The sequence below is a fragment of the Saccostrea cucullata genome, unplaced genomic scaffold (genome assembly GCF_032062105.1).
Source record: "Saccostrea cucullata isolate Sc308-1 unplaced genomic scaffold, CSIRO_AGI_Scuc_v1 ctg877, whole genome shotgun sequence".
In the NCBI taxonomy this organism is placed as follows: domain Eukaryota; kingdom Metazoa; phylum Mollusca; class Bivalvia; order Ostreida; family Ostreidae; genus Saccostrea; species Saccostrea cuccullata.
Window position 1 is genome coordinate 466723 of NW_026933070.1, and position 26862 is coordinate 493584.

At 35.2% G+C, this 26862-nt stretch overlaps 4 protein-coding genes across 7 annotated transcripts in view; 3 read left to right on the plus strand and 1 right to left on the minus strand.

Annotated features, from left to right (window-relative positions):
- Nucleotides 1–5562, minus strand: part of LOC134237167 (cyclin-dependent kinase 8-like) — a 31205-nt gene extending 25643 nt beyond the window's left edge. For 3 of the 4 annotated variants that reach the window (XM_062719268.1, XM_062719266.1, XM_062719265.1), the window contains exons 1-4: nucleotides 5393–5562; nucleotides 3696–3771; nucleotides 2438–2548; nucleotides 1607–1747 (exon numbers count right to left, since the gene is read on the minus strand). In XM_062719268.1, coding sequence (XP_062575252.1) covers nucleotides 1607–1747; nucleotides 2438–2548; nucleotides 3696–3771; nucleotides 5393–5520 — 456 coding nt within the window. In that variant the 5' untranslated portion in view covers nucleotides 5521–5562. The remainder of the gene's footprint in view (nucleotides 1–1606; nucleotides 1748–2437; nucleotides 2549–3695; nucleotides 3772–5392) is intronic. The other variant, XM_062719267.1, reaches the window with a different exon arrangement.
- Nucleotides 1–20692, plus strand: part of LOC134237164 (uncharacterized) — a 124367-nt gene extending 103675 nt beyond the window's left edge. Inside the window, exon 9 of the mRNA XM_062719261.1 lies at nucleotides 20681–20692. Coding sequence (XP_062575245.1) covers nucleotide 20681 — 1 coding nt within the window. The 3' untranslated portion in view covers nucleotides 20682–20692. The remainder of the gene's footprint in view (nucleotides 1–20680) is intronic.
- LOC134237169 (lambda-crystallin-like) lies at nucleotides 14853–19400 on the plus strand. The gene is made up of 6 exons (XM_062719269.1): nucleotides 14853–15018; nucleotides 16349–16583; nucleotides 17139–17300; nucleotides 17486–17680; nucleotides 17826–17931; nucleotides 18583–19400. The coding sequence occupies exons 1-6, from the start codon at nucleotides 14975–14977 to the stop codon at nucleotides 18801–18803; spliced, it is 963 nt and encodes a 320-aa protein (XP_062575253.1). The 5' UTR covers nucleotides 14853–14974; the 3' UTR covers nucleotides 18804–19400.
- Nucleotides 20693–21849: 1157 nt separating the features above from the next.
- Nucleotides 21850–25646, plus strand: LOC134237170 (lambda-crystallin-like). Its single transcript, XM_062719270.1, has 6 exons — nucleotides 21850–21935; nucleotides 22188–22422; nucleotides 23049–23210; nucleotides 24058–24252; nucleotides 24453–24558; nucleotides 25382–25646. The coding sequence occupies exons 1-6, from the start codon at nucleotides 21892–21894 to the stop codon at nucleotides 25600–25602; spliced, it is 963 nt and encodes a 320-aa protein (XP_062575254.1). The 5' UTR covers nucleotides 21850–21891; the 3' UTR covers nucleotides 25603–25646.
- The last annotated feature ends 1216 nt before the right edge of the window (nucleotides 25647–26862 follow it).

Consider the following 26862-nt stretch of genomic DNA (forward strand, 5'->3'; position numbering starts at 1 on the left):
TGTCCTAAATATCTCCAAAGTTTGACGAAATTCTGTGCAGCGGTTTATGAGGAGTTGCGCTGACAAACTGTTCATCTCTATTTAAAAGGTATGGCCAAAAACCTAAGTTTTTAGTGCGGAAATTCCCGGAAAAAATAAAGGAATTGGAATTTCCTGGTAATATGCACATCTACATATTGTGTCTTAAATATCTGCAAAGTTTAACGAAATTCTGTGCAGCGGTTTATGAGGAGTTGCGCTGACAAACTGTTCATCTCTATGTAAAAGGTATGGCCAAAAACCTAAGTTTTTAGTGTGGAAAGTCCCGGAAAAAATAAAGGAATCGGAATTTCCTGGTAACATGCACATCTATATATTGTGTCCTAAATATCTGCAGAGTTTAACGAAATTCTGTGCAGCGGTTTATGAGGAGTTGCGCTGACAAACTGTATAAAAGGTATAGCCAAAAACCTAAGTTTTTAGTGTGGAAATTCCCGGAAAAAATAAATGAGGAGTTGCGCTGACAAACTGTTCATCTCCATATTCAAGGTATGGCCAAATGCCTAAGTTAAAAAGTGCGGAAATTCCCGGAAAAAATAATGGAATCGGAATTTCCTGGTAATATGCATATCTACACATTGTGTCCTAAATAACTGCAAAGTTTGACGAAATTCTGTGCAGCAGTTTATGAGGAGTTGCACTAACAAAAAAACAGGACTGACTGACTGACTGACACTCTGACGGACGGGTCAAAAACATTATCCCTCAGGTGTAGGGTGGTTTCGCGCCGATTACGTGTTCGCGCCGAGTGGTATCGCGCCGGGTGGTTTCGCCCCATTTATCTACAGGTAAGGTATTGGTAGTATACAGAATGGCTTCCCGCGATTACCTGTTATTATATAACCCAGTAGCTTGTAATTAATGAACCCCAAGCGCTAATGTCATGTTATGTTGGACAATTATCCCATTTTGTAGTAACACCTTTGGCTTTAGTGAGGCCATTTTTAGCCAAATTATGACCATTTGATCAAATTTGATCGTCTAATTTGGAATAACTTAGGACTGGATGTTAAAATATGATAAATTATTTCTGTTGAAATATAATATTTATTTCGCAAATCTCGTTGACTTTTCAATGAAGGTTGACATTGTTTTTCATTTGATTTCATAGTTTTTCTGCAATGAAGACAGCTGACCATGACGATTTTTTGGGGTAGAATGAAGTTTTTGGATATACATGCAAAAAGCGCACGACTTGTCTCTCGTCATTATTTATAATTAATCTGCTCTTCATTAGCGATCAAACGATAATCGAACGACTACATGATAAGCGGTATCTTCAGTAATATAGCAGCGCGAACCCACACGGAGCGAATCCACTCGGCGCGAACAAGTGATAGGAGCGAACCACTCGGCGCCAACATGTAATGGGAGCGAAACCACCCACATTCATACCTCACGCAACTAGTTGCGTGGGGTATAATAAGAAGTTCAGAGCAATAAATATTAGAAAGTTTAAAAAGATCACAAAACTTGTGAATATACCTTGCATGCAAATAAAAAACTGGTTTACAGTAATATTTAATTCCTTTGTAAGATTGAGCATAGACTTAAACTGATGGCCTACCAGATCTCTGTGTAATACCCAGTTAGCGTGGAGGTAGTGAATTCCGTCAAGGATCTGGTACAGGAGAGACTTTACCATGTTCCTTGGGACATCAATCTGTTTTTTGTTAGCCTTTGCTGACCGATGAAATTTTATGATATGCTGAATGAAAAATAAATATCATAAACACACACTGAATGGTATATACTATTGCCCCAAACAATACAAAATTAAAATACATGAACTTGACTTTGTACAATGATTTCACTAAACTGATTTAACATACATCACAAATTAAATCTAAATGTACACAGTTGAGAACTTTATTATCTTGGAACACCTATCTCTAACACCAGTGATACTGTAAACCAACTTTTATTCGCGACGACTTTATTTCACGATTTATTAGGGATAAACTACTTCGCGACGATTAATTTTCGCGATTAATTCTTTTTATCTGTAGTTAATAGACATGTAGAGACTTTAAGGCCCGGTTCGCGGCGAGAAATATTGGCAATTACATGGCTCTCGCGAACTCCGTGAAAATTTCTCCCACGTGAATAAAAGTTGGTTTACAGTATGTTGAAGTGACGGTCCAAACTATTTTTCCGTTACTTTTTTAACTTTGCTATCTTGAATCCTCAGAAATCTCAATTTTAATCTTGGTCTTGTCAAGTTCCAGATTATGAAGGCTGGCTATTTTTTAATATTTACATATTGGATTGTGCAGCAGGCATTCTCTACGTCTCCAACATAGAGCAACATAAGGCATTCATGATTGGTAATCTACAAAATGGATCGCTGCAAGTCTTTGCTTCAACCCTGTAACATAAATTTAATAATTATCCTTACCCATAAGTCGTGTTCTGCATAGTCAAAGAGGAGCCAGACCTTTCTGTCCTGATGAGACAGAAAGACTTTCTGTAGGCTGATTACGTTAGGGTGCTTCAGCTCCCGCAGCAACTGGTCAAGAAAAACATTCATAAATTTTTAATAGAGAAAAAAGTGAAAGTATGAACTAATATATTATTATAGTACTATCTGGTTAGTTTTGGTTAGAAAAAATTATGAGTATAGTAAGAGTGTCTCCTTGTCTCCCTTTCCAAAACTAGTATTCACTGAGCCACAGATATGCCACTGATTAAAAAGTAATTTCTCCTTGAGAGACATTGTACAAACTAGCTGCAGGACTGTAGCTCTCCGAAAAAATATATATCGTCAGACCAGAGAGCTACAGTGCCACCCATTGTAAAAACTGTACATTTATTGTGCACAGTAAGTTGCGCTTAGTTCTGGATTATTTCTTCCAAATTCTTACCTCAATCAAGAAAAAGACAGATTTTTAAAAAATTCTTTACTCTTCTATGAAGTACGTACTACACTTGTAGTTGATATCTGCATGAAGTGTGTTTGACTGAATTATATTGCAAACCAAAATGGCAGTATAAATAGACAATATTTTTGATGATCTCAATTTCAGGAAACAAGGACTGACAAGATCAATTTCAACTGATGTGGAAACAGTGAAAGAATATGTTAGGAACCATGCTTAGTACACTGTAATATTTTGAGATGACAGTTTAAAAATGTGGAGAAATAAATCAAGAAACAGCACACTTTTTCATGCACAATAAATATACAGTTTTTTCAATGGGTGGCACTGTAGTTCTCTGGCCGGTCTGTCAAAATATTTTTTTTTCCGGAGAGATACAGTTCTGCAGTTATGTACAAACCAGCTGTTAGACCCTGCCCTAGTAATCAGTTCATAAGATGACATTCAGTGAATTCAGAAGAACATCCATGTTCTTCTTTGCACCGAGCCTTAGTTTATAGTGCTTCAACCGTCAGTCCTAATTCAGTAAAGTAATAAAGAATAACAAGAATGGAGCTACATTAAAATACTGTAGACATACTTTTTTCCACAGGGTCATAATTTCCTTTTAATCCGCAGCTAGAAAATTACGCGGATTTCTCAGACTCTCACTATATGCCTTACATTTATATGAAGTATGTTTGGACTAATTTCTGTGGAAAATTTGCGACTGCGCACATAGCATAAATAAATACCACATGGAAAAAAGCACTTCTACCGTACATGATTCCCACTTACAGCAATTTCCCTGCATGCTGACATAGATATCCCTGTCCCTTCTATCTGTTTTAAGGCATACTCCTTGCTCTCAGATCTGTAACATGCATATCAAATGAATATAACTAAGTACATTATTTCAGTGCAAGAGTTCATGTAAAATAAGAATTTTCCTTCTCTCATTTAGTAAATACAGGAAGACTTAATAAATCTCTCCGTGAGCATTCAGACAAGATAAAGGTACCTCAGATGGATCAAGCACAATCTCCTGATTTAGCTACATGGCAAGAACTAACTATTCAACTTTAATTTTTAACTAGTAAAAAAAATAGCTTCAATAAGCTTTTATAATAATTTTTTTTTATTTAGTTGAAAATTATTTTTTTTTCAGGGAAGAAATTTAGGAAAAACTCTTAGTTTGGTGATGTAAGAGCTTACATTTTCATACATATTTAAAAGAATGCATGAAAAACATTGCTTTAAAAAATTCCTACTTTTAGATAACATTTAAGCCGTACAAATTACAATCTCTTTATTAACATTTACATCTTGAATTCAAAGCTATATCTAGCTTTATTTTTTCTTTTCCGAATAGCCAAATTTCGCTTTTTTATTACCATAAAAAGCAATTGGTCATTTTTTTCAGGATATATTTTCCACTTATTTTTCAGTGTGGCATTCAGCTGTGTTTGTTCACCATTGGCCAGATAGCTCAGTTTGTAGAGCACCTGACCAGAGATTCAGGGGGTCATCTTCTTAAGACACTTCAAGCATAAGTATTGGGGCTATATAAAGCAACTGTTTTATGACCATCCTTACTTCTTGAAAGAGATTATACCGGTATTAATTGAGGTACTACTACTTGTAAATCCTGGGCAACAAGAAAAATTCAGCACAGTGTGAAGCAGTCTAGTTAGAATAATCTAACTGTGTCTCGGTACAGGCCCTCACCACAGTTAGAATACGTCCCATATACTTGTAATGTAGCAAATCAGAGCGGATCCGCTCCGAAACGATTTTGAAGAATATAAAATGATTTGCACTGGGAATAACTACCAAAATAATCAAAACAAACCTTCTTAAGATTGCTTATGCCTTTTATCCCCAAAAATAATCCATATAAATACGAAAATCCAATTAATTTTCTCAACGTTTTTCTCTCTATTCAAATTACGGCCATGTTTACATTCGGAACTCTCCAGATTGTTCCAAATAAATGCACTATGCGAGTTATCGCCCGTGTTTCTTTCTGCTACATTACGAATACACGGAACGAATTCTATTGTTAAACCGGGTCCGTAGGACAATATCATTTTAACGATAGAACATTCTATCTAGAAGCAGTCATATTTAACCTTCAACCTTGCCTAAAGCTTAATGCACAAACAGTGACTTACCCAGACAATGCACATCCATCCTTTTTTTAAAAACATGTTTAAAATTTGCAATGTTCAAACTATCACTGGTGATTTTTTTTTTTTCAAAATACAGAATAGTCACATACTTGCGACTCTTTGTCTACTTATTTTGTGTATGAAAATCTGCATATAAATAGCTTTTTCAAGGTTTTCCGAATAGATTGATAACCACATTGCTACTTTAAGCTATTTAGCTAAATCAAGAGACTATAATAATAATGGGCCTGTTCATAAGTTTGCTTAGATCAGAATGAATGGCAGTAACATATGAAGCAAAAAACGAGATACAAAGAACCACACCCATCCTTTCTTTTGGCCTTGTATACATGACCATATGTCCCTCTTCCAACTTTACATCCTTCAAAGTCAAATAAATCTTCAACTTTTTGTCTTTCGGCAGCTTTTTGTCTTTTGAAGTCATAATCCATTCTGCATTTTTCTAGTCAATTTGGTAATGAAAACGCTTTACTCTCTTACATAATTTCACATTGATACTAAGCGTTTCAAAGATTCCTAATTATTTTATAAATCTTAAAACCGGTCCCGGGTATAGGTTTTGTTCCGGGAAAAAAAACCTGCGAGGTAAGTGCACAGTCTGCATGTTTGTTATTTGCCTCTTTTTGAAATGTTTCAAGAAATGCCAGTTCGAATGCTGATCTTTATTCATAATGATATTGAGATCACAAAGATTTTCCATGATCTTTCTGTAGTAAGTTGCTTTACTCTTGCAGAGTGTGTGATCATTTTTAATCCGTATTATGTTACTCATTCACTATGCAAAATAAGCAGCAAAATATACGATGCGCCGTTATGGTGTTTATCAAAAAAAAAAAAAAAAAAAAAAAAAATGCAGTGAACCTGAAGCTGAAACGGTGGATGTGATGTTGACACCAAAGATGTTATTGGTCAAGTTAATAATTAATATATGTTTCTCATATTCTTTATAAACTATCAAAGAAGGGCGATCAAGACGTGTAGCTATAGCTTCAGATATTTAAAAATTTTATTCGATTTGTGAATTAAGTATTTAAAGTAAAATTCTCATTATTGGATTTTATGAAATTGTGATAAAACCACTGAAAAAAATCTCGGAAAAAAGATCTTTTATTAAAAAATTACATTTGGTATTCGAACCTTAATGCCATTAAAATCTGGAGTATCATATTGCTTTGAGACTAACACGCCAATGCACTTCAAGTATTTTTCGGAAAGATGCGAATATTTTGTCATAAAAGTATTTTTTTATTAAAAGTATAGATAGTCTTTGACCCATTTTTTTTTTTTCAAAAAAAAAAAAAAAAAAAAAAAATAAATAAATAAAATAAAAAATAAAAATGTGCATTTTTTTCGATTGAACTTAATTTTAGGAATACATGTACTTAAGGAATGAAGCTTATTTCAACTTATGTTATCCGATATAACATAACTTGGGGCAGTTAACGCTTTATAAACCGCGAAGCATTTATAAAAAAGCGTAAACTGCCCCAAGTTTTGTTATATCGGATAACATAAGTTGAAATAAGCTTTAATCCTTATAATTTAATTTCAATGTAGACAATGAGACCATTTTTTCCTTCGGAAAAAGTCTTCAAATATCGCATATTTTAAAAGTTAACGTCAAGCGGAGTAATACATTTTTGACGTAAATCATTGTGACGTAGGCAAGTTATGTTATACAAAATGGATAAAATCGTTTATCACTTCATGTTCGTCGCATTATAGACATTTTTCCCGTTAACACAGCACCCTGGCTAGCTGTATGATCTATTTTATAAGAAGGAAAATGGGGGGATAAGGCGTATAGAATGTCTATTATTAATCATATATGGCGTATTTTTGATAAGATAAGACTAACCAAAATTAAAAAAAATCTTTTTATTTGTTTTGTTACTTTCCTGTAAGTTACACAATTTAAATCAACTGGGTTTCAGATATCAAAGATTTAACACAATAACCGATTTATTTCTCTGAATTTAATTACAGCTCTAGTATCAGACACATTTTAAAAGTCAATTTAACTAAAGAAACGTGAGGTTCATGTTAAAAATCGGTGTAAATTTTAATTTGAAGATAAATATCAAATACTATATATGTTCATCTACACTCAAACTTGTATTTTTATTTTTTTTTAAGCTCAGATACACCAAATATAACTTTAAAATTGTTCCTATACAAATCTATGTGAAACTAGAGGTACTGTGAGCAATGAGCTGACTAAATGATATCCCCGCCTCCCGTAATGTCCCGTAATGTCCATGTTTTGCTATACTAGTATATTGTTTTACGCCCCGTGGGGATCCGGGTTAGAATAGGTTAGAATAGGTCCTCAGTACCCCCTTAAAAGGCGACTAAATGGGGCGGTCCTTCGGATGAGACCGTATAAATCGAGGCCCCGTGTCACAGCAGGTGTGGCACGATAAAGATCCCTCCCTGCTCAAAGGCCGTAAGTGCCGAGCATAGGCTAAATTTGCAGCTCTTCACCGGCAATGGTGACGTCTCCATATCAGTGAAATATTCTGGAGAGGTACGTTAAACAGTATACAATATATTGTTTTACGGTAATGTGTAAAGAGGAATAACTCGTCTTATCAAATGTTATCCAGAAGCTTCTATATGTGACGTCATAGGTAAGAATATAATGGCAATGTTCATGTTTTGCCATGGGAAACCTAAAATACGTGTCGAATAAAAAAGTAAAATAGATGGTGCACAATGGCAATATGTAATAAAGTGAAAGTTTCATTAAATTTCACTCAGTAGTATAAGAGGAGTTGCGGATAAGAGTGGGTACACCAAAGCGTAACAGACGGACGTACGGACGGACGGAAATACCGATGGCTATATACGCTCCCACTTTTCAAGCGGGGGGTATAGCTAGAGGTACTGTGAGCAATGAGCTCATTATAAATGATACCACCGACTCCCATATGAGTATAATGACAGTGTCCATGTTTTGCTGTGGGAAACCCAAAATATGTGTCGGATCAAAAAATAAATTAGGATTTGCACAATGGCAAAATGTGATAAAGATTCTCTGAAAGTTTCATCAAATTTCATTCAGTGCTCTGAGAGGAGTTTCGGATAAAAGATTAGTACCCCAAAGCGTAACAGACAGTCGGACGTACAGACAGACGGACGGACGGACAAACCGATTACTATAATACCCTCCCGCTTTTCAAGTGGAGGGTATAAAAATCTAACATTTAAAAAAAAAATTACTGAGCGATCATAAAAACTAGAGGTACTGTGAGCAATGAGCTCACTAAATGATACACCCTGCCTCCCATAATCAAGGAGTCATTAGCAGAAGGATAAAACGTACGCTCAAATAGGACCTTAGGTCCCCTGCAAATAGTTCGTCATTTGCGTAGTAATAAAACATTTTAGTATGGGGCGCCATTTAAATATTTTTAAGGTAGTTTCTGATATCAAAATATCATTTTGTGAAATCAGATATTCGATTTTTTGATACCAAATCCTTGGGATTTTCTGATATCAGAAAATATATTTTTTGAAATAGAATTTGTGATATCAGAAAATCAGAAAATCATTTTCTGATATCAGAAAAGAATAAAAAAAATTCTTGATATCAAGAAATCATTTTTTTGATATCAAGAATTCAAAGGAGAGAGGACTATCTAAGTTTTTGGAACTTGTGTCCAATCCCTTTGACATATTGTCAAAACAAATTCTTGATATCATAAAATAACTTGTATCTTCTGACATCAAGAAATCGAATTCTAGAAATCAAGAAATCATTTTCTGATATCAAAAAATCCTTGCGATTTTATGATATCAAAAAAATATAATTTTTGATATCGAAAATTCGAATTCTTGATATCAAAAAATATGTCAATTTCTGATATCAAAAATTCGAATTTCTGATATCAAGAAATCATTTTCTGATATCAAAAAATCGATTTCTGATATCAGAAATTCAATATGATTTCTTGATATCACAAAATATATTTTTTGATATCAAAAAATAAAATAAAAAGGCGAAGAATTTTCACATAAATAATTAATACTCTCTTGAATTGTAGAAAATCCCGAACTTCAGTGCCAGATTTGCTTTCTACTAAAATTTGTTGATCTTGGATTTTATTTAAGGATATTTTATTAATGAAAGAATTTAATAAGTGTAATTGATATTTTTTATATGCTCAGAATTTAAATAAGTTACTTTTTGGGATAAATCTGAGTAAATAATCTAGGTGTGCTGTAGGTCGGGCTTAGACTGAGAATTTCTCTGCAACCCCTTTCAACAGCCATTAGCTTCTCCAAAATTATTAAAACCCTGTAAAAAGACGACGGCATCCTAACATCCAGACATGTCCTAAACTTATTAAAACCCAACAAAAGTTTGCAACAAATTAGTGTGGCGGGAAGCTGAACAATCATCACATCACGGGGAGTATTCATTAATTCGATCGTAATTTTACTTGGTTCTTATTTTCTGATATCAAAAAATCGATTTTGTGATATCAGAAAATACTAATCATTTTTTGATATCAAAAAATCATTTTCTGATATCAAAAAAGGAAATTTCTGAAATAAAAAATTGTTTTTTGATATCAAGAATTCGATTAATTCTTGATGTCAGAAAATACAAGTTATCTTTTGATATCAGAAAATGATTTTCTGATATCAAAAATTCTATTTCTTGATATAAAAAAAAATCATTTTCTAATATTACAAAATCGATTTTTTGATATCAGAAAATAAAAAAAAAGATTTTTTTTGATATCAAAAATTCGAATTTCTGATATTAGAAAATCATTTTTTGATATCAAGAATTCGAATTTTTGATATCAGTAAATGATTTTCTGATATCAAAAAATCACTAATCATTTTTTGATATCAAGAATTCGAATTATTGAATTTCTTTTTTGATATCAGAAAATACCTCAGAACTATTAAAACTGCACCTCATATTTTAGGAACTCTTCAGGCATTAAAGGCACAAAAGTAAATTCATCGATATCAATCAGGAGACATCGGGTCTTTTAATATATTGATTGGATTTTATGTAATAGACAGTTTTCTTTGTCTTATTCCAAAATAATCATATTTATAACCTTATACAGATCTACTTTCTAATATATAGGTTAGCAAAAACGTGAAAGTAGTTAAGGAGACCAGTGGTCACCTTATATTGTACATCATTAGAGGGTACATTTTAGATAAATGGGGGCTGGGGCATTAGTAACATTTTATTGTACATCACAAGGGGGACCTGAGTTCACCTTATATTGTACATCATTTGGGGGACCATGGCACCTTAAACTGTACTTCAGTGGGGGGATCAGAGGACACCTTATATTGTACATCAGTAGGGGACCAGAGGTCACATTATATTGTAAATCAGTAGGGGGACCAGAGGTTACCTTATATTGTACATCAGTAGGGGGAACCAGAGGTCACCTTTCATCAGTAGGGGGTCAGAGATCACCTTACATCAGTAGGGAGACCAGAGGTCCCCGTATAATGAACAGCCGTCAGGGGACCAGAGGTCACCTTATATTGTACATCAGTGGGGGATCAGAGGCCACCATATATTGTACTGTATATCAGTAGCGGACCAGAAATCACCCTTTGGTACATTAGTAAGGGGACCAGAGGACACTTTAAATTGTGCATCAGTAGGGGGACCAGAGGTCAACTGATATTGTTCATCAGTAGGGGGGCCAGAGGTAACCTTATATTGTACATCAGTAGGCGACCAGAGGTCACCTTATATTGTACATCATTAGGGGTACCAGAGGTCACCTTATATTTTACATCAGTAGGGGGACCAGACGTCACCTTATATTGTACATCAGTAGGGGGACCAGAGGTCATCTTATATTGTACATCAGTAGGGGGACCAGAGGTCACCTTATATTGTAGTGTACATCAGTGGGGGGGGGGGGGGGCAGAGGTCACCATATATTGTACATCAGGGGGGGGGGGGGCAGAGGTCACCTTATATTGTATAATTGTAGGGGTACCAGAGGTCACCTTATATTGTACATCATTAGGGGGACCAGAGGTCACCGTATATTGTACATCATTAGGGGGGACCAGAGGTCATCTTATATTGTAAATCAGTAGGAGGACCAGAGGTCACATATTTTATATCAGTTGGGGGATCAGAGGTCACCGTATATTGTAAATCAGTATGGGGGACCAGAAGTCACCTTATATTGGACTGTACATCAGTAGAGGGGCAGAAGTCACCTTATATTGTACATCAGTAAGGGGATCAGAGGTCACCGTATATTGTACATCATTAGGGGGGACCAGAGTTCATCCTATATTGGATCAAATAAACGAACGAACTACCTAGTAATGATGAGCAAGAGTGCATCTACCAAAATTGTGAATTTCGTGGCCCCAGGGTCAGGGGTTCTGGTGTTAGGGTGGGACTCTATTGATTATATAGTGAAAATACATTAATTCTTTGAAAATTTTCTTCTCTGCACCTGAGTATTAAATAAACTAACTTGGTATATAGTTATGATAAGCCAGAGTGCTTCTTTAAAAATTGTGAAATTTAGGGCCCCAGGGTCAGGGGTTCTGGCCAGTGTTAGGGCGGGGCTCTATTGATTATATAATAAAAATGCATTAGTTCATTGAAAATCTTTTTCTTTGCTTTTGGGTGTTAATTAAAATAACTAAATACATAGTTATAATGAGTAAGAGTGCCTCTTTTAAAATTGTGAATTTTAGGGCCGCAGGGTCAGGGGTTTTGGTGTTAGGGTGGGGCTCTGTTGATTATATATTGAAAATGCATTGATTCTTTGAAAATCTTCTTTTCTGCTTCTGGTTATTAAATAAACTAACTAATTACATAGTTATGATGAACAAGAATGCCTCTTCAAAAATTATGAATTTTATGGCCCCAGGGTCAGGGGTTCTAGTGCTAGGGCAGGGCTCTATTGATTATATAGTGAAAATGCATTAATTCTTTGAAAATCTTCTTCTTTGCTCTTGAGTATTAAATAAACTAACTTAGTACATAGTTATGGCGAGCAAGAGTGCCTCTTTTAAAATTGTGAATTTTAGGGCCCTTGGGTCAGGGTTCTGGCCGTTGTAAGGGCAGGGCTCTATTGATTACTAGTATATAGTGAAAATGCATTACTTCTTTGAAAACCTTTTTCTGTGCTCCTAGGTATTAAATAAACTAACTAAGTACATAGTTATGATGAGCAAGAATGCTTCTACTGAAATTATGAATTTCTTGGCCCCAGGGTCAGGGGTTCTGGTGTTAGGGCGGGGCTTTATAATGATATTATAGCGAAAATACATTAATTCTTTGAAAATCTTCTCTGCTCCTGGGTAATAAGCCGATGAACTACCTATGTAGTTATGATGTGCAGGGGTTCTTCTTCCAGAATTGTGAATTTCCAGGCCCCTGGGGTCAGGGATACCATGGGGGGGGGCTCTACTTAAATACTGCAAATGAATTGTTTGAAATCTGCTCCTTGGTATTAATAAAACATTTTTGATAAGCAAGTGTGCCTTTTCAAAAATTGTGCAATTTGTGAACCTAGGGTCAGGGGTTCATGTGTGGTAGGGACACTTCTTATTATTGCTGAATATTAATGATTAGTTGATATGCATTTTTTGTTCCCCTACCCTGCCTCTGGGTATTAAGGAGGCTAAGTAACTAAACTAAGCGAGTGCTAAGTTCATGGTTATGATTAACAATGGTGCCAGCCTCTTTCAAATATGTGAATGCTGTAGTATCTTACTTAAACCATGTACATGAACCAAATTCTATCATTTGAAAGTTGTTGCATGGTTCTCAGGTGACCTATAAGACCCATGGGCCTCTTGTTAAACTACATGTAAAACTGTAGGTATTGTTAGCAAGGGAGCCCCTTCCAGAATTGTAAATTTTAAGGCCCCTGGCTCATGGATACCATTGAGGTGTGGTGCCCCAATTAAGCCATACGAAGCATGCTAAGTATATAGTTATGATGAGCAATGATTTTTTTTTTTCAAAATTGCGAATGTTGTAAAGAACATGATGTTCAGATGATCTATAAGACCCATGGACCTCTTGTCGTATTCTTATAAGAGAACCTCTGGTATGCCGTTAATATGCATTTTATTTGTAACCTCTGGTCCGCCCTTATTTTCTTTTGAGATGTATCTTAGTTAAGACGAGTCTAGAATCGTTGATGCCTTATCTCTACATTCATATAAATTTAATTTTATATCTGTTTTCCTTAAAAATGTACAAAAGCGGGGAACACTGATCTCCCTATTTTTTTTTCAAAACAAGGTGACTTCTGGTCCCCATATGATGTACAATATAAGTTGACCTTTGGCCCGTAATAATGTACATATGAGGTGACCTCTGGTCCCCCTACTGATGTACAGTTAAGGGTTACCCTGGTCTCCCTATTAATGTATACATAAGGTGACCTCTACCTGTGGTCCCCCAGTTGAACAAAATAAGGTGACCTCTGGTCCCCCTAATTATGTACAGATAAGATGACTTCTGGTCCCCTACTGATGTACAATATAAGGTGTCCTCTGGTCCCCCTACTGATGTACAATATAAGGTGAACTCTGGTCTCCCTACTGATGTACAATATAAGGTGACCTCTTGTCCCCTATTGATGTACAACATAAGGTGACCTGTGGTCCCCCTACTGATGTACAATATAAGGTGACTTCTGGTCCCCCTATTGATGAACAATACTGTATAAGGTGACCTCTGGTCCCCCGACAGATGTTCAATATAAGGTGACCTCTGGTTCCCCTACTGATGTACACTATAAGATGTCCTCTAATCCCCTGACGGATGTTCAATATAAGGTGACCTTTGGTCCCCCTACTGATGTACAATATAAGGTGACCTGTGGTCCCCCTATTGATGTACTCTGGTTTCCCTAATGATGCACAATATAAGGTGACCTCTGGTCCCCCTACTGATGTACAATGTAAGGTGACATCTGGTTCCCTTAATGATGTACAATATAAAGTGAACCCTGGTCATATAAACTTTTTGTTACGTCTGTTGTCCGCATAAAGATTATGGAAACACGCAGGGTCTTATATTGTACATCAATAAGGATTTCATAGCTACCAAACTGTAGTATATGAATGAGAGAAAGGTAATCTTATGTTGTACATTATAACGATGTCACAGAAAGTTTTAAGTAGGCAGTAATTTAAACTGGTGGTATGTTTATAATTGTTTTTTAATCCACTCAAAAAAAAAGTTGCTACCCTAACTTTTTGACAGGGAAAAAGAGTGTACAATTTCTCCGAATTCTCTAAAAGTATGTACATTTTATCCTTCTGCGAGTCATTAAGCATTCTATTTTCTTCCTGGTTTTAAAATTGACAATCGGGCCTGGAGACCATAAGCTGAGAATAGACTTAAGTCAAAATTTTGATTTTGAATAGCTAAAAGTTAAAGTCACGGGTCTTTTCAGGAAGAGACCTTTTAAAAGCCAAAGTCCCATTTCACGATTGGCATTGACACGAAATTTAAAGATCCTTTTACTGCTCAATATTACCAACCAGGATTTGAACCTGGGGCTCCTGAATCACTTACTAGTCAGGTGCTGCGTCAACTGAGCTATCGAACCTATCTGACTGCCACGATTGCAAAGATGCCAAAACCCATCGATTACCTATATAAAGGTTAAGATAATTTCAAGCTTGCGGTAAATACAGAAATTTCCTGACTGTGCATATATAAACTACTCATTAATCATTGTAGGGTCACATTGTGATATGTATCTGGATTTAACCCTAAATAACGTCCTTATTTATCTGATATAGTTGATATCAATTTTCACCAGTTTCCATGTGTAAATCTGACATGTGCTAACACTACTCTCTCAGATAATACGGAGCAGATAAGGATCACAACCAGAAATGGCGGACAGAAAGTCGGAGCGTCAGGTGGGGATCATAGGAAGGTCAGTCTGACTTTTGTATTAGTTAACATTAATTATCATTACTCATACATATCAGTGGCGTGGGTCTGTGGTGTTTAAAGATCTTTGCATTGTTAGAAAAGTCATATGGTTGCATGCAAACAACAATTAAAATTTTAGGGGTCATATGGGCTCTCAACTTTAATAATATTAGCCCACATTGATATTTTGGGCCCAAAACTTTCTCTCCTCTTTGTTGTAGAATTCTTGACCTTTTTGCAGTTTTTCGTTTCCCTGATGATTTGACACCATGATTGAATGTCCTTCTTCATTTTGATATCTTGCAAAGTTGTAATGTTTAAGGAGATTCAGGGTCTAAAAACATTTTTAGGTTGGAAACAGTGAAAATCAAAGTGCGTTCATCAGTAAAATCAAAGCATAGTCGGGTTATTGAAAAGATCTGATAATATTATTTCTCGCCACGTGGGTGATTACATCTTCAAGAGTTAGAAAAAGCCAGAAATTGTGTCTGTGGGTGACCATTGGGCGTGTAGTTGTTTGCAGCTCTGTTAAGGGAATGGCCAATGACGCTAAACTTATATCTCTACAATATCCCATGCCTTTATTATTTCATTCTGTAGAGAAATCACGAATAACTGGACATTGATGAACCAGTCCTGGATAACATATGAACAGTTTTCTAAGACATTTTTCATGTTTTAAACCCAAAGAATATTTTATTAATTTATTTGAACTAAGATTTCATACCTACCTCAGCACAGTCTAAAAATACCTGTAAGATATTTTTGAAATGTAAACCAAGACTAGATAAACATCATATCATGTCTTTATAAACTTTTTCTGAGTTGTCTATAGTTGTACATGTTGTCTAAAACAGAGGTACAAAAATTCAAAACAAGATGTTCTTACTTGAGCACAATTGGCATTTTCTGTAATGGACTTTATGGATTAAGATCTTAAAATTAACCATCTCTTATTCTGTATTCTCAATTCTGTTCGTTTGAAGTTCATTGATGATCGATGCATTCTTTTTTGATTTAATACATTCTGACCACCAGATAGTTTAATTTAGATGTATTAGCTCGAAAGAAATGCATGAAATCTGCAGAGCACCTTCTCAAATACATGAAATAAAAAATATCCCTATTATTTACTGATAATGTACAGTTTTACAGTCTGTAACGGCTTTGTTCTATGATTTGTTCATTCTTTAATGTTCATGTCCTTTATTACATGCATCATATAATAAGGAATGGAACAAAGTATATTTCTAGAACTTCTTTTGTCAGCATATTGTTTAAGAATGAACTTGTCTTAAATTTTTTTAAGATACCGAGTTTATACATTTCAGTGGTTTAATAGGACATAGCTTTGCTATGCTTTATGCAGCAGCTGGATATCGAGTGCGCATGTACGATATAAAACCGGAACAGGTCCAGCACGCTTTATCCATCATTGACGACCAACTTGAGCATCTAGCTGAAAATGGATTATTGCGAGGAAAATTGACAATAAAGGAGCAAAGGTCACTAATCACAGGAACGAACGACTTTACCGAGTGTGTCAAGGACGCCTTCTTTATACAAGTAAATACATACAGTTAAGATAGTCTGTTCCCCAGTTTCTGTTAGATATTTAAAAATGCTTTAAAAATCATAAAATTCTCATAGTAATACATTTATACCTACTCAGCATTTTATTTCTTCAAAACTCATAATTAAAACAGTTAATAAGTATAACAATTAAAATGGAGATATCTGTGATATAAGTTTTCAGGAAACGTGAATAAAGCACCAATTACAATTTTAGCCTGAAAATTGGGGGTAAAAATCTTAACCCTATACAAACTGCAAGACATGAAAACATCTTGAAACATATTAAAAGCATAAAATGAAAATTGTAACACAAAACATTTCAATTTTCAAGCGTCATTTTCAGACTTATTCAATGGAATATACAATTTTAAAAGTTAAATGCTTTTTAAAAAACATGCAACATTAATCTTCAGTTCTGTTACAAAACGTTTCAAACTGGCCATAAAAATTTCAAAGATGCATTGAACAAGTAGAACAAATCCGCGATATTCTAAAAAGTTGTGAAAATACTGGATGCCATACTTACCATTAAGTGTTTTTTGGCAGGAATGTGTGAACGAGAGGCTGGAGTTGAAGCGGGAGGTCCATGCTAAGATCGATCCCATATGTAGAAAGGACGCCATTATCTCAAGCTCCGCTAGTGCTTTGGTTCCGTCTCTCATTTCTGAGGGTCTCTCCAACAAAAACAGATTCATCGTCTGTCATCCGGTAATTGAGAGAGAGATTTTATATAACTTTAAAAGTCTACACCACCTGAATACGTCATACGCTATGGAAGAAAAGCCATTCTATTTACATGTGTACAAAATACTTTTAAACATCTAATTTTGTAAGTAGATACAATAGTTTTTCACCTCATTCTGCCGTGCTGATTAGAATTAATATTTCCCCAGACAAATCCCCCATTCTACGCCCCATTAGTGGAGGTGATTCCGGCCCCGTGGACAGACCCAGAGGTCGTAGTCACGACAAAGGAACTGATGACAGAGATTGGACAGGTGCCCGTTCTGGTGAAGAAGGAGATTGACGGCTTTGTCCTCAATAGGATTCAGTACGCAATCATTGGGGAATGCTGGAGACTATATGAGGTGTACATTTACTTACCAAAAAATTAGCAGAGTTATTTCTTGTAGATTTCACATTTATCCTATATTAATTGATTAATGTGATGGACATAATAAAATCACCAACAAAAAGTTTTACCCATTATAATAGCTCTTTATTTGTCTTTAGGAAGGAGTAATGAGCGCGGAGGACATTGATAAGGTGATGTCGGAGGGACTCGGACGGAGGTACGCCTTCATGGGTCCCCTGGAAACAGCCTTCCTCAACGCCGACGGTAAATAATTGTACACATTGTTAGTAAAGCAGAATAAGATTCTTAGCTGTGGTTAATTTAATTAGTCCAATGTTTACTATTTTTGTGACAAGCGGGAGTCTTCAGCTTTCCCAATGTCAGTTTTCCTCTTTGGGTACTTTGACCTACAAATTGTTTTCAAAATTCTCCAGCTTATAAGGTACACAAGAACTTTTTCTGAATACAATCTTTTTTTAAACCAAGACATGCTTCTGATGAAGATCTTGACGTTACAGGACTGTAAAAAGTCTCGTTTTAATTCTGCATTTCGCACATTCTATGGTCGTTATATTGACATTGTTTGCAAAATACAGTTTATCGTTGGATCAACGTTTGACTGACATGTTTCATATTTAAGCACTTGTTTTTATACTCATTTTAAATACTGACTTCTCTGTTAACCTGACCAATATAAGGGCTTACAGAACATGTGGCCGACCTGCAGGGGATACTTTTGCCTCTTGGGCACCTGGACCCCCTCTGGTTTTTCCAAAGGTCCGCGTGTTTGTCCTGTTCATGATCTGTATCATCTGAAGAATTTTTGAGATAAATACCTATATCCACATCTTTCCGTTTCCCCTGTACACAAATACTGTGAATGAGGAAAAAACTTTTTCCCCTTTTTAATTGCAGGCATGCACAGCTATGGGGATCGGTACCGCGACATGATATACAGAGTTCAAAGCTCGTTTGGTCCCCCGAAGAAAATGGAGGGACCCACTCTGGAAAAAATACACAACGAAATCGCAGCCAGAATCCCGCTGGATAAACTTCACGAGAGACGAAAATGGCGGGACATTCGTCTTGCATCACTCCAGAAGTTAAAGAACGAACTAGACGAATCTCATTCATAAACATTGCTTTAACTAGAAATATGTTTCTCTTCAAGTTGATGTTTTAATGTTTTTCTAGAGATTGGTGAAGAAAAGAAAACTTCTAACAAAAACTTTTTGTAAAGTTTTTGTCATACTATTATTTGAATTTATATTTTGTTAATAGCAAAGTGTAACAAACAATTTTAAATATAGAGAACAGTACCAACATTTTTTTAAAAGTCATCGATATCCCTTCGTTTTATTCTGGAAAGGAAGTAGAATATCTATTACACTAATGCACCAGACCCACTTACTGTAAAATCACATATTTTTGTGGGGTAAAAATTTCGTGGTTTGAGTAAAATCTCTTGGTTCGTGGGGAATTGAATTCATGTATGAAGAATTGTTGAATAGTTATGTATATAACATTTTACATTTCGTGGTTGACATGAATTCGTGGGTCTCTTCATACTTCGAAAACAACGAAAATTAAACCCCAACGAAATTTTGTGATTTCATTGTATATTTGATTTGAAATAAACAATGATAGAATTTGTGGTTTGATTTTACCTGTGGAATAAGATATAAACATTTAATGAATATGGCAAATGGACAATAAAACCTTTTTACTTTGAATGTTTGTATACCTGCTCTTATCCTATTAGGAAGGAATTCAAGGTAACCTTCAATTTATACAGTAGAAGAGATAGGACAGACTAGTTGAAATGATGTAATATTTGCAAGTCTTGGTAAGAGACACAAACATTTGAGCGAGTTAGCGAAACTAATTTATCAAATGACATAATTTTACATGTTTTGTTAATGTCATTGGATTTAGACTATTTTCGAAATTTTGTTATGTAGCCTCTTGAAAAAAAGAAACGCAAAAAATCACCAAAGATGAATCCCATAAGACTTCGTTTCACCCTTTATAATACACGTACAATCACATTATCTCTATAGATATTATTAGTTTCTCTCCTTTAATTTTTTTTATTACAAATATATTAAAAGTCAAAACTCAAACCAGAATTCTTCAATTACGAGGGCTGTTCAGTAAATAATGTCCCGAACTCTATGACATACAACAACTGTGTTAGATGTCATGTGACATTAAGTTTGACTTTCTCTCATTATTTAATCTTTAATGAATTTATATCAGTTAATGTGACCACTTTTCATCTCATAATTTCATTATGAGAAGCTCGAAAACAAGGGCTATTAGAGACACTGCATTAAAAATGAATGGTAAAGAATCAGTAAACTACAGTGAAATTAAACACTTCATTTTAGCTGCTGTAAAACTTGATAAGAATCCCAAAGAAATATTCATTGCAATTTGTGAAATTTACAGCAACCAGTGTCTGTTTTATAGACACATGAGCAGGTGGATTTCAATGAACAATAATGATATAATGGGCATCAAAAATGGGTACCGTCCTTGGCGACAAGGACTTACAACCAATGTTCTATTTGCCAAAATTCAACAAATTATAACTTATTTTGATTGACTTTAAAACACATAGCAAATTAAACAGGCATCAATGTCGGGATAGTTCACACCATTTTAAAGAGACATTTGACAGTAAAAAAGTAAAGTACTAAATGGTAACCCTATGTTTTGAAAAATGAGTGAAAACGACATCGTGTAAGAATATCAACATAATTATTTAAAAAAACCAGAAATTGTAGTTATCCACGTTTGTCTGAAATTCAAACAATCAACTACACTTGAATCCATTGATTTATTACCCTCAAAACATTTTTACAATAAGATGCACTTGACAAAAACAGCAAATGTCTGAAAAGAGAAAAGAATTACCAGAGGACAAAGACAGTTTTATATGCCATTTTCTCAAATATTAGTGGTCTTGTTGTTCAAATTCCTATTCGGGAAGGCAGTTCAATTTTTTGAGGAGTCTAGAAAGCAAATTTTTGGCAAAAAATCGATCTGAGATCGAGTGAGGAACTATAATCAGGAATCCACTACATTAAATTACGTCATGACAGCGTCCAAACCAACACGCCATGAAGAGTAAAGGAGTTTTAGAGATAAAAAGAAAGGTAATATTTTGTCACACAATAATATTCGCCATATCGATCTGTCACCTTCTGGCGTGTTTCATTTTCCAAATAAAAAAAAAAACCACCTTTCAGTAAGAAGGAACAAGTTCAGGAAATCATTGGATCTGTCATAAACCAGTATACGAAGGGCTATACTCAAAAATGATTTCTAAAAAACAATTAGAAATTGCATAAAAATGTTACGTACGGACATGTGTTTTAATTCAAAAGGAATTAAATCATAAATAAGTGTCTTTTGCTTCTTTCCGAGCACATTATTTATTGAACAGCCGTCGTACATACTGATAAGGACACTCAAAATGCGAAAAACTCCATTTCTCTGAACCGTTAGAATATGTGTCTCCAAGCCTAGCCCTCGTCATCTCTCTTTGCTAAGCATCAATTTAACAACAGCACCATAGAATTTCCTTTTTTCTTGCATATTTATTTCCGCAATCACACCCTGTTATTGTACATGGTATATTGTAACCCTGCATGTTCATCGTCGCAACGACAATGTATGCCTGGCAGTGTTTTTGTTCCATTGGTATATGTCGTCGATCGCTGCCATAGTCTTGAGCAAAATATTGTAGTCAAGCAACGTCAAACAAACAAATACTTCGACATTCTTATCTTGAACAGAAAGGCTCTATAGCTATATATCTATCAGAGGTAGAAGGGGTTCTTTATATGAGAAAATCAAGCTAGAAGAAAATGATATATGTCATATCTCTACTGATTTTTCCTTAATATATAAAATCATATCGTTAAAATTCCTATCCAAAAGTTCATTTACAACTTGCAACAGTCATAGAGAGCAAACCTTTCTGCATATGCAATATTCATTCCTGCTGGATCATTCAGTGATACATGTATATGTAGAGATAACCTTTAATATACAGTACTTTTCTTTTAAATTTTATTTTGATTGTATTAATTTTCACTGCATGGTTTCATTTGAATATCTAATGTGTATTTCCACGTGTAATGAAACAAGATTAATTGCAGTTTTCATTATATACAGATAATACAGTGCAACTGCAGATAAGGATTACAACCAAACATGGCGGACAGAAAGTCAGAACGTCAGGTGGGGATCATAGGAAGGTCAGTCAAAAGACTGGATTAATTAAATAATATTCTTCATTCAAAATTCATGGCGTCTTATATAACATTGTAAATAAAGGAAAACAAACAAATGATTATGACCATTAACAACATAACATATCTTTCAACTTTTAATTTGCAATTGCATAGATTTGATCATAAGATAGCGCTAGAATCAAAACCCTTCTTGTCCAAGATCATGATTTAAAATATAACTCTGACTAATTGAATATCTGTTATGAACAATTTCAGTGGTTTAATAGGGCATAGCTTTGCTATGCTTTATGCTGCAGCTGGATATCGAGTGCGCATGTACGATATAAAACCGGAACAAGTCCAGCATGCATTATCCATCATTGACGACCAACTGGAGCATCTAGCTAAAAATGGATTATTGCGAGGAAAACTGACAATCAAAGAGCAAAGGTCACTAATCACAGGAACAAACGACTTTACCGAGTGTGTAAAGGACGCCTTCTTTGTACAAGTAGATATATGCACTTACAATTGTTCATACGTAGTTATATGGGAATATATGGAATAAGGACAGGGCCACGTATTTCACTATCGCACAATCGCACCAGTAATGCTTGCATGGGCGAATGACATGATTATACATTGATTATAGTACGACTGCGCGATGAAGCAATAGTGCCTCGACGATTGAACATGATTATGATAAGGTGATGATTCAGTAACGAAGACGCATATGATGAAGCCATGTCCGCTATCGCATCCTAATCATAACGCTATTTTCCGTCGCAACATTGTCGCACATTTGCGACATTGTCAACGCACCATCAACACAATAGTCGATGTGCTATAGTGAACCATGTGGTCCAATTTATATTGCAAAGGAATCAGAAGAATCAGAATGTCTACAGGTTGGGTCTGGTTGGTACTGTATTGTGTAATTGGTCCATAGGCTCCAGGGATGCATGAAAGAGGCCACTTCTGAGAAAGTTCTGTCAAATTTGATTATGAATGAATTGTTAATGGAAAATGGTTTACATTATAAATAAGGAGAAATGTTCCAATATCTCAGTGTTATAAAATCCTTAATGTTCTAAAAATATTGAAATACCCCTAATCTTAGCAATTATTATTTGACAGGAATGTGTGAACGAGAGCCTGGAGTTGAAGCGGGAGGTCCATGCTAAGATAGACCCAATCTGTAGAAAGGACGCCATTATCTCAAGCTCCGCTAGTGCTTTGGTTCCGTCTCTTATTTCTGAGGGTCTCACCAACAAAAACAGATTCATCGTTTGTCATCCGGTAATTAAGAGAGAGATAGAGTATTCTCATATTTATAATTATGGGTAGACTTTACTTTACCGGTCCCCAGATCCGCAAGATACTCGCGCTCATTGAACTATGACGTAACAACTACTGAACTACGTCACTCAACTGAAATGGGTTAAATTTGCACACTATTCGACTGATTAGGGTTTGTCTTTCACCCACCTGAGAGATTACGGTTATTCCTTGCACTAGTATTCGACTGATTAGGGTTAGTCTCGCATCCATCCGAGAGATTAGGGTTAGTCCTAGCACATTATTCGACTGATTAGGGTTAGTTTAGCATCTGCCCGGGAGATTTCGTCTAAACGTCTTATTCCTTGCATACCATCAGATGGATTACGGTTAGTGACTCGTTCTATTAAATAAGTTAAGAAATTCAGTTGTTACTGTAATTTTTCCAAGATCATAATTCAGCTTCAAAGGCATTTCGTTCGTTTGTTTACATTTAAGAATGGCTAAGTCCGAAAGAAATGACACTAAGCATGCGCAGCATGCGCTTCGTTCAGAATTATTCTTTGTCGATTTTTTTCCATGAATAAACAATATTTATTAATTTTTTTTAGAGAACGAGGTTAAAAACTTAAAAGTTTTAAATTAAACTTTTAACCGTAGAATTCGATATTGGGGTCAAAAGGCCGAAAAACTTCGTATTTAATTTTTTTTCGAGCGCTCACGCGATCTCATGTATGCTGAAGTCGTCTTCGGCGACACTACATTTTAGCGCGTTTTTCTGGGGACCGGTAACGTAAAGTCGTTCCATAATTATTTGTCAGTACTCTTCAAATTTCTTAATGAATTAGGTTGAAATTCTGTTCTTAAGACAAATCCTCCATTCTATGCCCCTCTGGTGGAGGTGATTCCAGCTCCGTGGACAGACCCAGAGGTCGTAGTTACGACCAAGGAACTGATGACAGAGATTGGACAGGTGCCCGTTCTCGTGAAGAAGGAGATTGACGGATTTGTCCTCAATAGGATTCAGTACGCAATCATTGCGGAATGTTGGAGACTATATGAGGTGTACTTTAACACGTTTATCTGGATTCATTTTGAAAACAATAGAACTTGGATTGATTTTTATGAATTGTAAACAAAATAACACTGAGAAATCAATCGTTGTGATGACTTCAACTACATGTTACCTGTAAGTAATAAGTTTGAATTAACTTCATGTAGAAAGCTTCAACCCGGCATAACAACAACTTTTATTTAATATAGGAGGGTGTAATGAGCGCGGAGGACATTGACAAGGTGATGTCGGAAGGACTTGGACGGAGGTACGCCTTCATTGGTCCCCTGGAAATAACCTACCTTAACGCTGACGGTAAGCATGCATGTTCTTTAGACGCAACAAAATGGTTAAGTGTGCATGTAGTCATTTTAATTTTAGTTCAACGTTTATTGATCCTACTATTCCTTCTTCTCAGTTCTTTAGACGATTCCATAGTGGAACATAAGTTTAGGGTTCTTTTTAGTCTCCTTTCTAAATAACATACGGGAGTTGAATACTAGTTTTGAATTGAACATATTTTATTGTAATAAATATATAATAGGAGTGTCCTCATGTACTTATCTTACCTTGACCTTTGGAATGACATATATGGAGATAACGAACAGTATTCAAGCTCAGAAGTACATTAAACAATGCAGAATAGGAGCAGAGCAAACAAGGACCTCCAAACCATCAGAGATGGGATAGGTGCCATAGAGGAGTGATACCTACTGGGCTAGACAAAATACACTGTAATGGCCCATATTGTTAAATGTCAAATGAGATAACCTATACTTGGCAAAAGTACAGTTTAATTGCTGACGAAGCAACTCATTCTATTACATTTGCACCTCTTACTAATCCTGTGATGTTTTACTTACTTATAATTATATAAATTCGTAAGCTGCGCTGACAAAAGTAACAAGAAAAAGTAAACCCTTTACACTTCTTACGTATTTGGAGTTGAACATGACTTTGGAAATATGCAACCCAGTCTAACTAACCAAGAAGTAAAACGTATAAATTGCTTTGGAAAACAGCAGTACGGTTTTAATAAAACATTCAATGTGTTTGAATTTCACTAGTAAAGACATGAAAGTACATGTTAAGAGGTTCTCTAATGAGATTAAGCATTTCCCTTTTCTGTTCATCATAGGACTGCTCGTTTTTGGGGACCTATACCGTGAGACGATATACAGAGTTCAGTGCTCGTTTGGTCCCCCGAAGAAAATGGAGGGACCCACTCTGGAAAAAATACACAACGAAATCGCAGCAAGAATCCCACTGGATAAACTTCACGAGAGACGAAAATGGCGGGACATTCGTCTGGCATCACTCCAGAAGTTAAAGAACGAACTAGACGAATCTCATTCATAGACATTGCTTTAACTAGAAATATTTTTCTCTTGATGTTTTAATATTTATCTGAGAGATGGGAGAAGAATAGAACTTTTCTACCGAAAACCTTTTGTAATGTTTTTGTCATACTGTTTTTTGAATATTTTGTTAATAATAACATTTATTATATACCTAATGTGTATCACCCAATTTTACTGTTGAATTTACGCTATCACGTGACGTCGTGATCTGATTTTCCGGATCACCAACATGTTGTTTTCTGAATCCATATCACCACTCTCTGAAACTGATGACGTAGTATGCAGAAATATGACGTTATTTTTCTTGCGCGTTAAAAAGTCCCTTGTTATTATGCTTTGTTTTATGGATAAATGTTATGCAATTGATCTCTAAAGTTTTCTTTTGATATTTTGCTAGTAATGAGGGGGTATATAATAAATTTATCATTATTACAGTAACTTGATCCGAAGAGCCGTATCACGTCTCGTTGACAGGCGTGGATCATCAGATCAAACTCGACGCTTCGCGTCTCGTTAGATCTGATGATCCGCGCCTGTCAACTCGACGTGATACGACCCTTCGGATCAAGTTACTGTTATAATAATATAATTTAATTTTAGTTGTAACACGTCACTTGATTGGATAAAAAGTTTTATTATCCATTTTGTATAACATAACTTGCCTACGTCACAATGAGTGACGACAAAAACGTATTACTCCGCTCGACGTTACTTTTAAAATAATGCTCAATTTGAAGCCTTTTTCCGGAGGAAAAATTGTCTCATTATCTACACTAACGTTAAATTGTAAGGAATGAAGCTTATTTCAACTTCGCGGTTTATAAAGCGTAAACTGCCCCAAGTTATGTTATATCGGATAACATAAGTTGAAATAAGCTTCATTCCTTAAATATATGTAACAAACAGTTCTGAAATATTCAAAACAATACCAAAAGTAAAAACAATCGGTGAAGAACAGAACACTCCAAACAAAAACCTTTTGTAAAGTTTTTGTCATACTATTATTTGATATACCGTATAAGTGGAAATTTAGCGATTTCTACATAAGAATTGGTATTTTATTTTTAGCGAGACGCAATTTTAGCGACTTAAAATGCTAACTAAAGAAGCTATTACATATAATACGCAATTAATTTTTAGCGATATTCAATTTAGCGATGTCAGCACCCTCGCTAATAATGCCAAAATTAAATCCTCGCTAAAAATTCTTCTTATACGGTATATTGTGTTAATTATAAACAATTCTGAAATTAAAAAG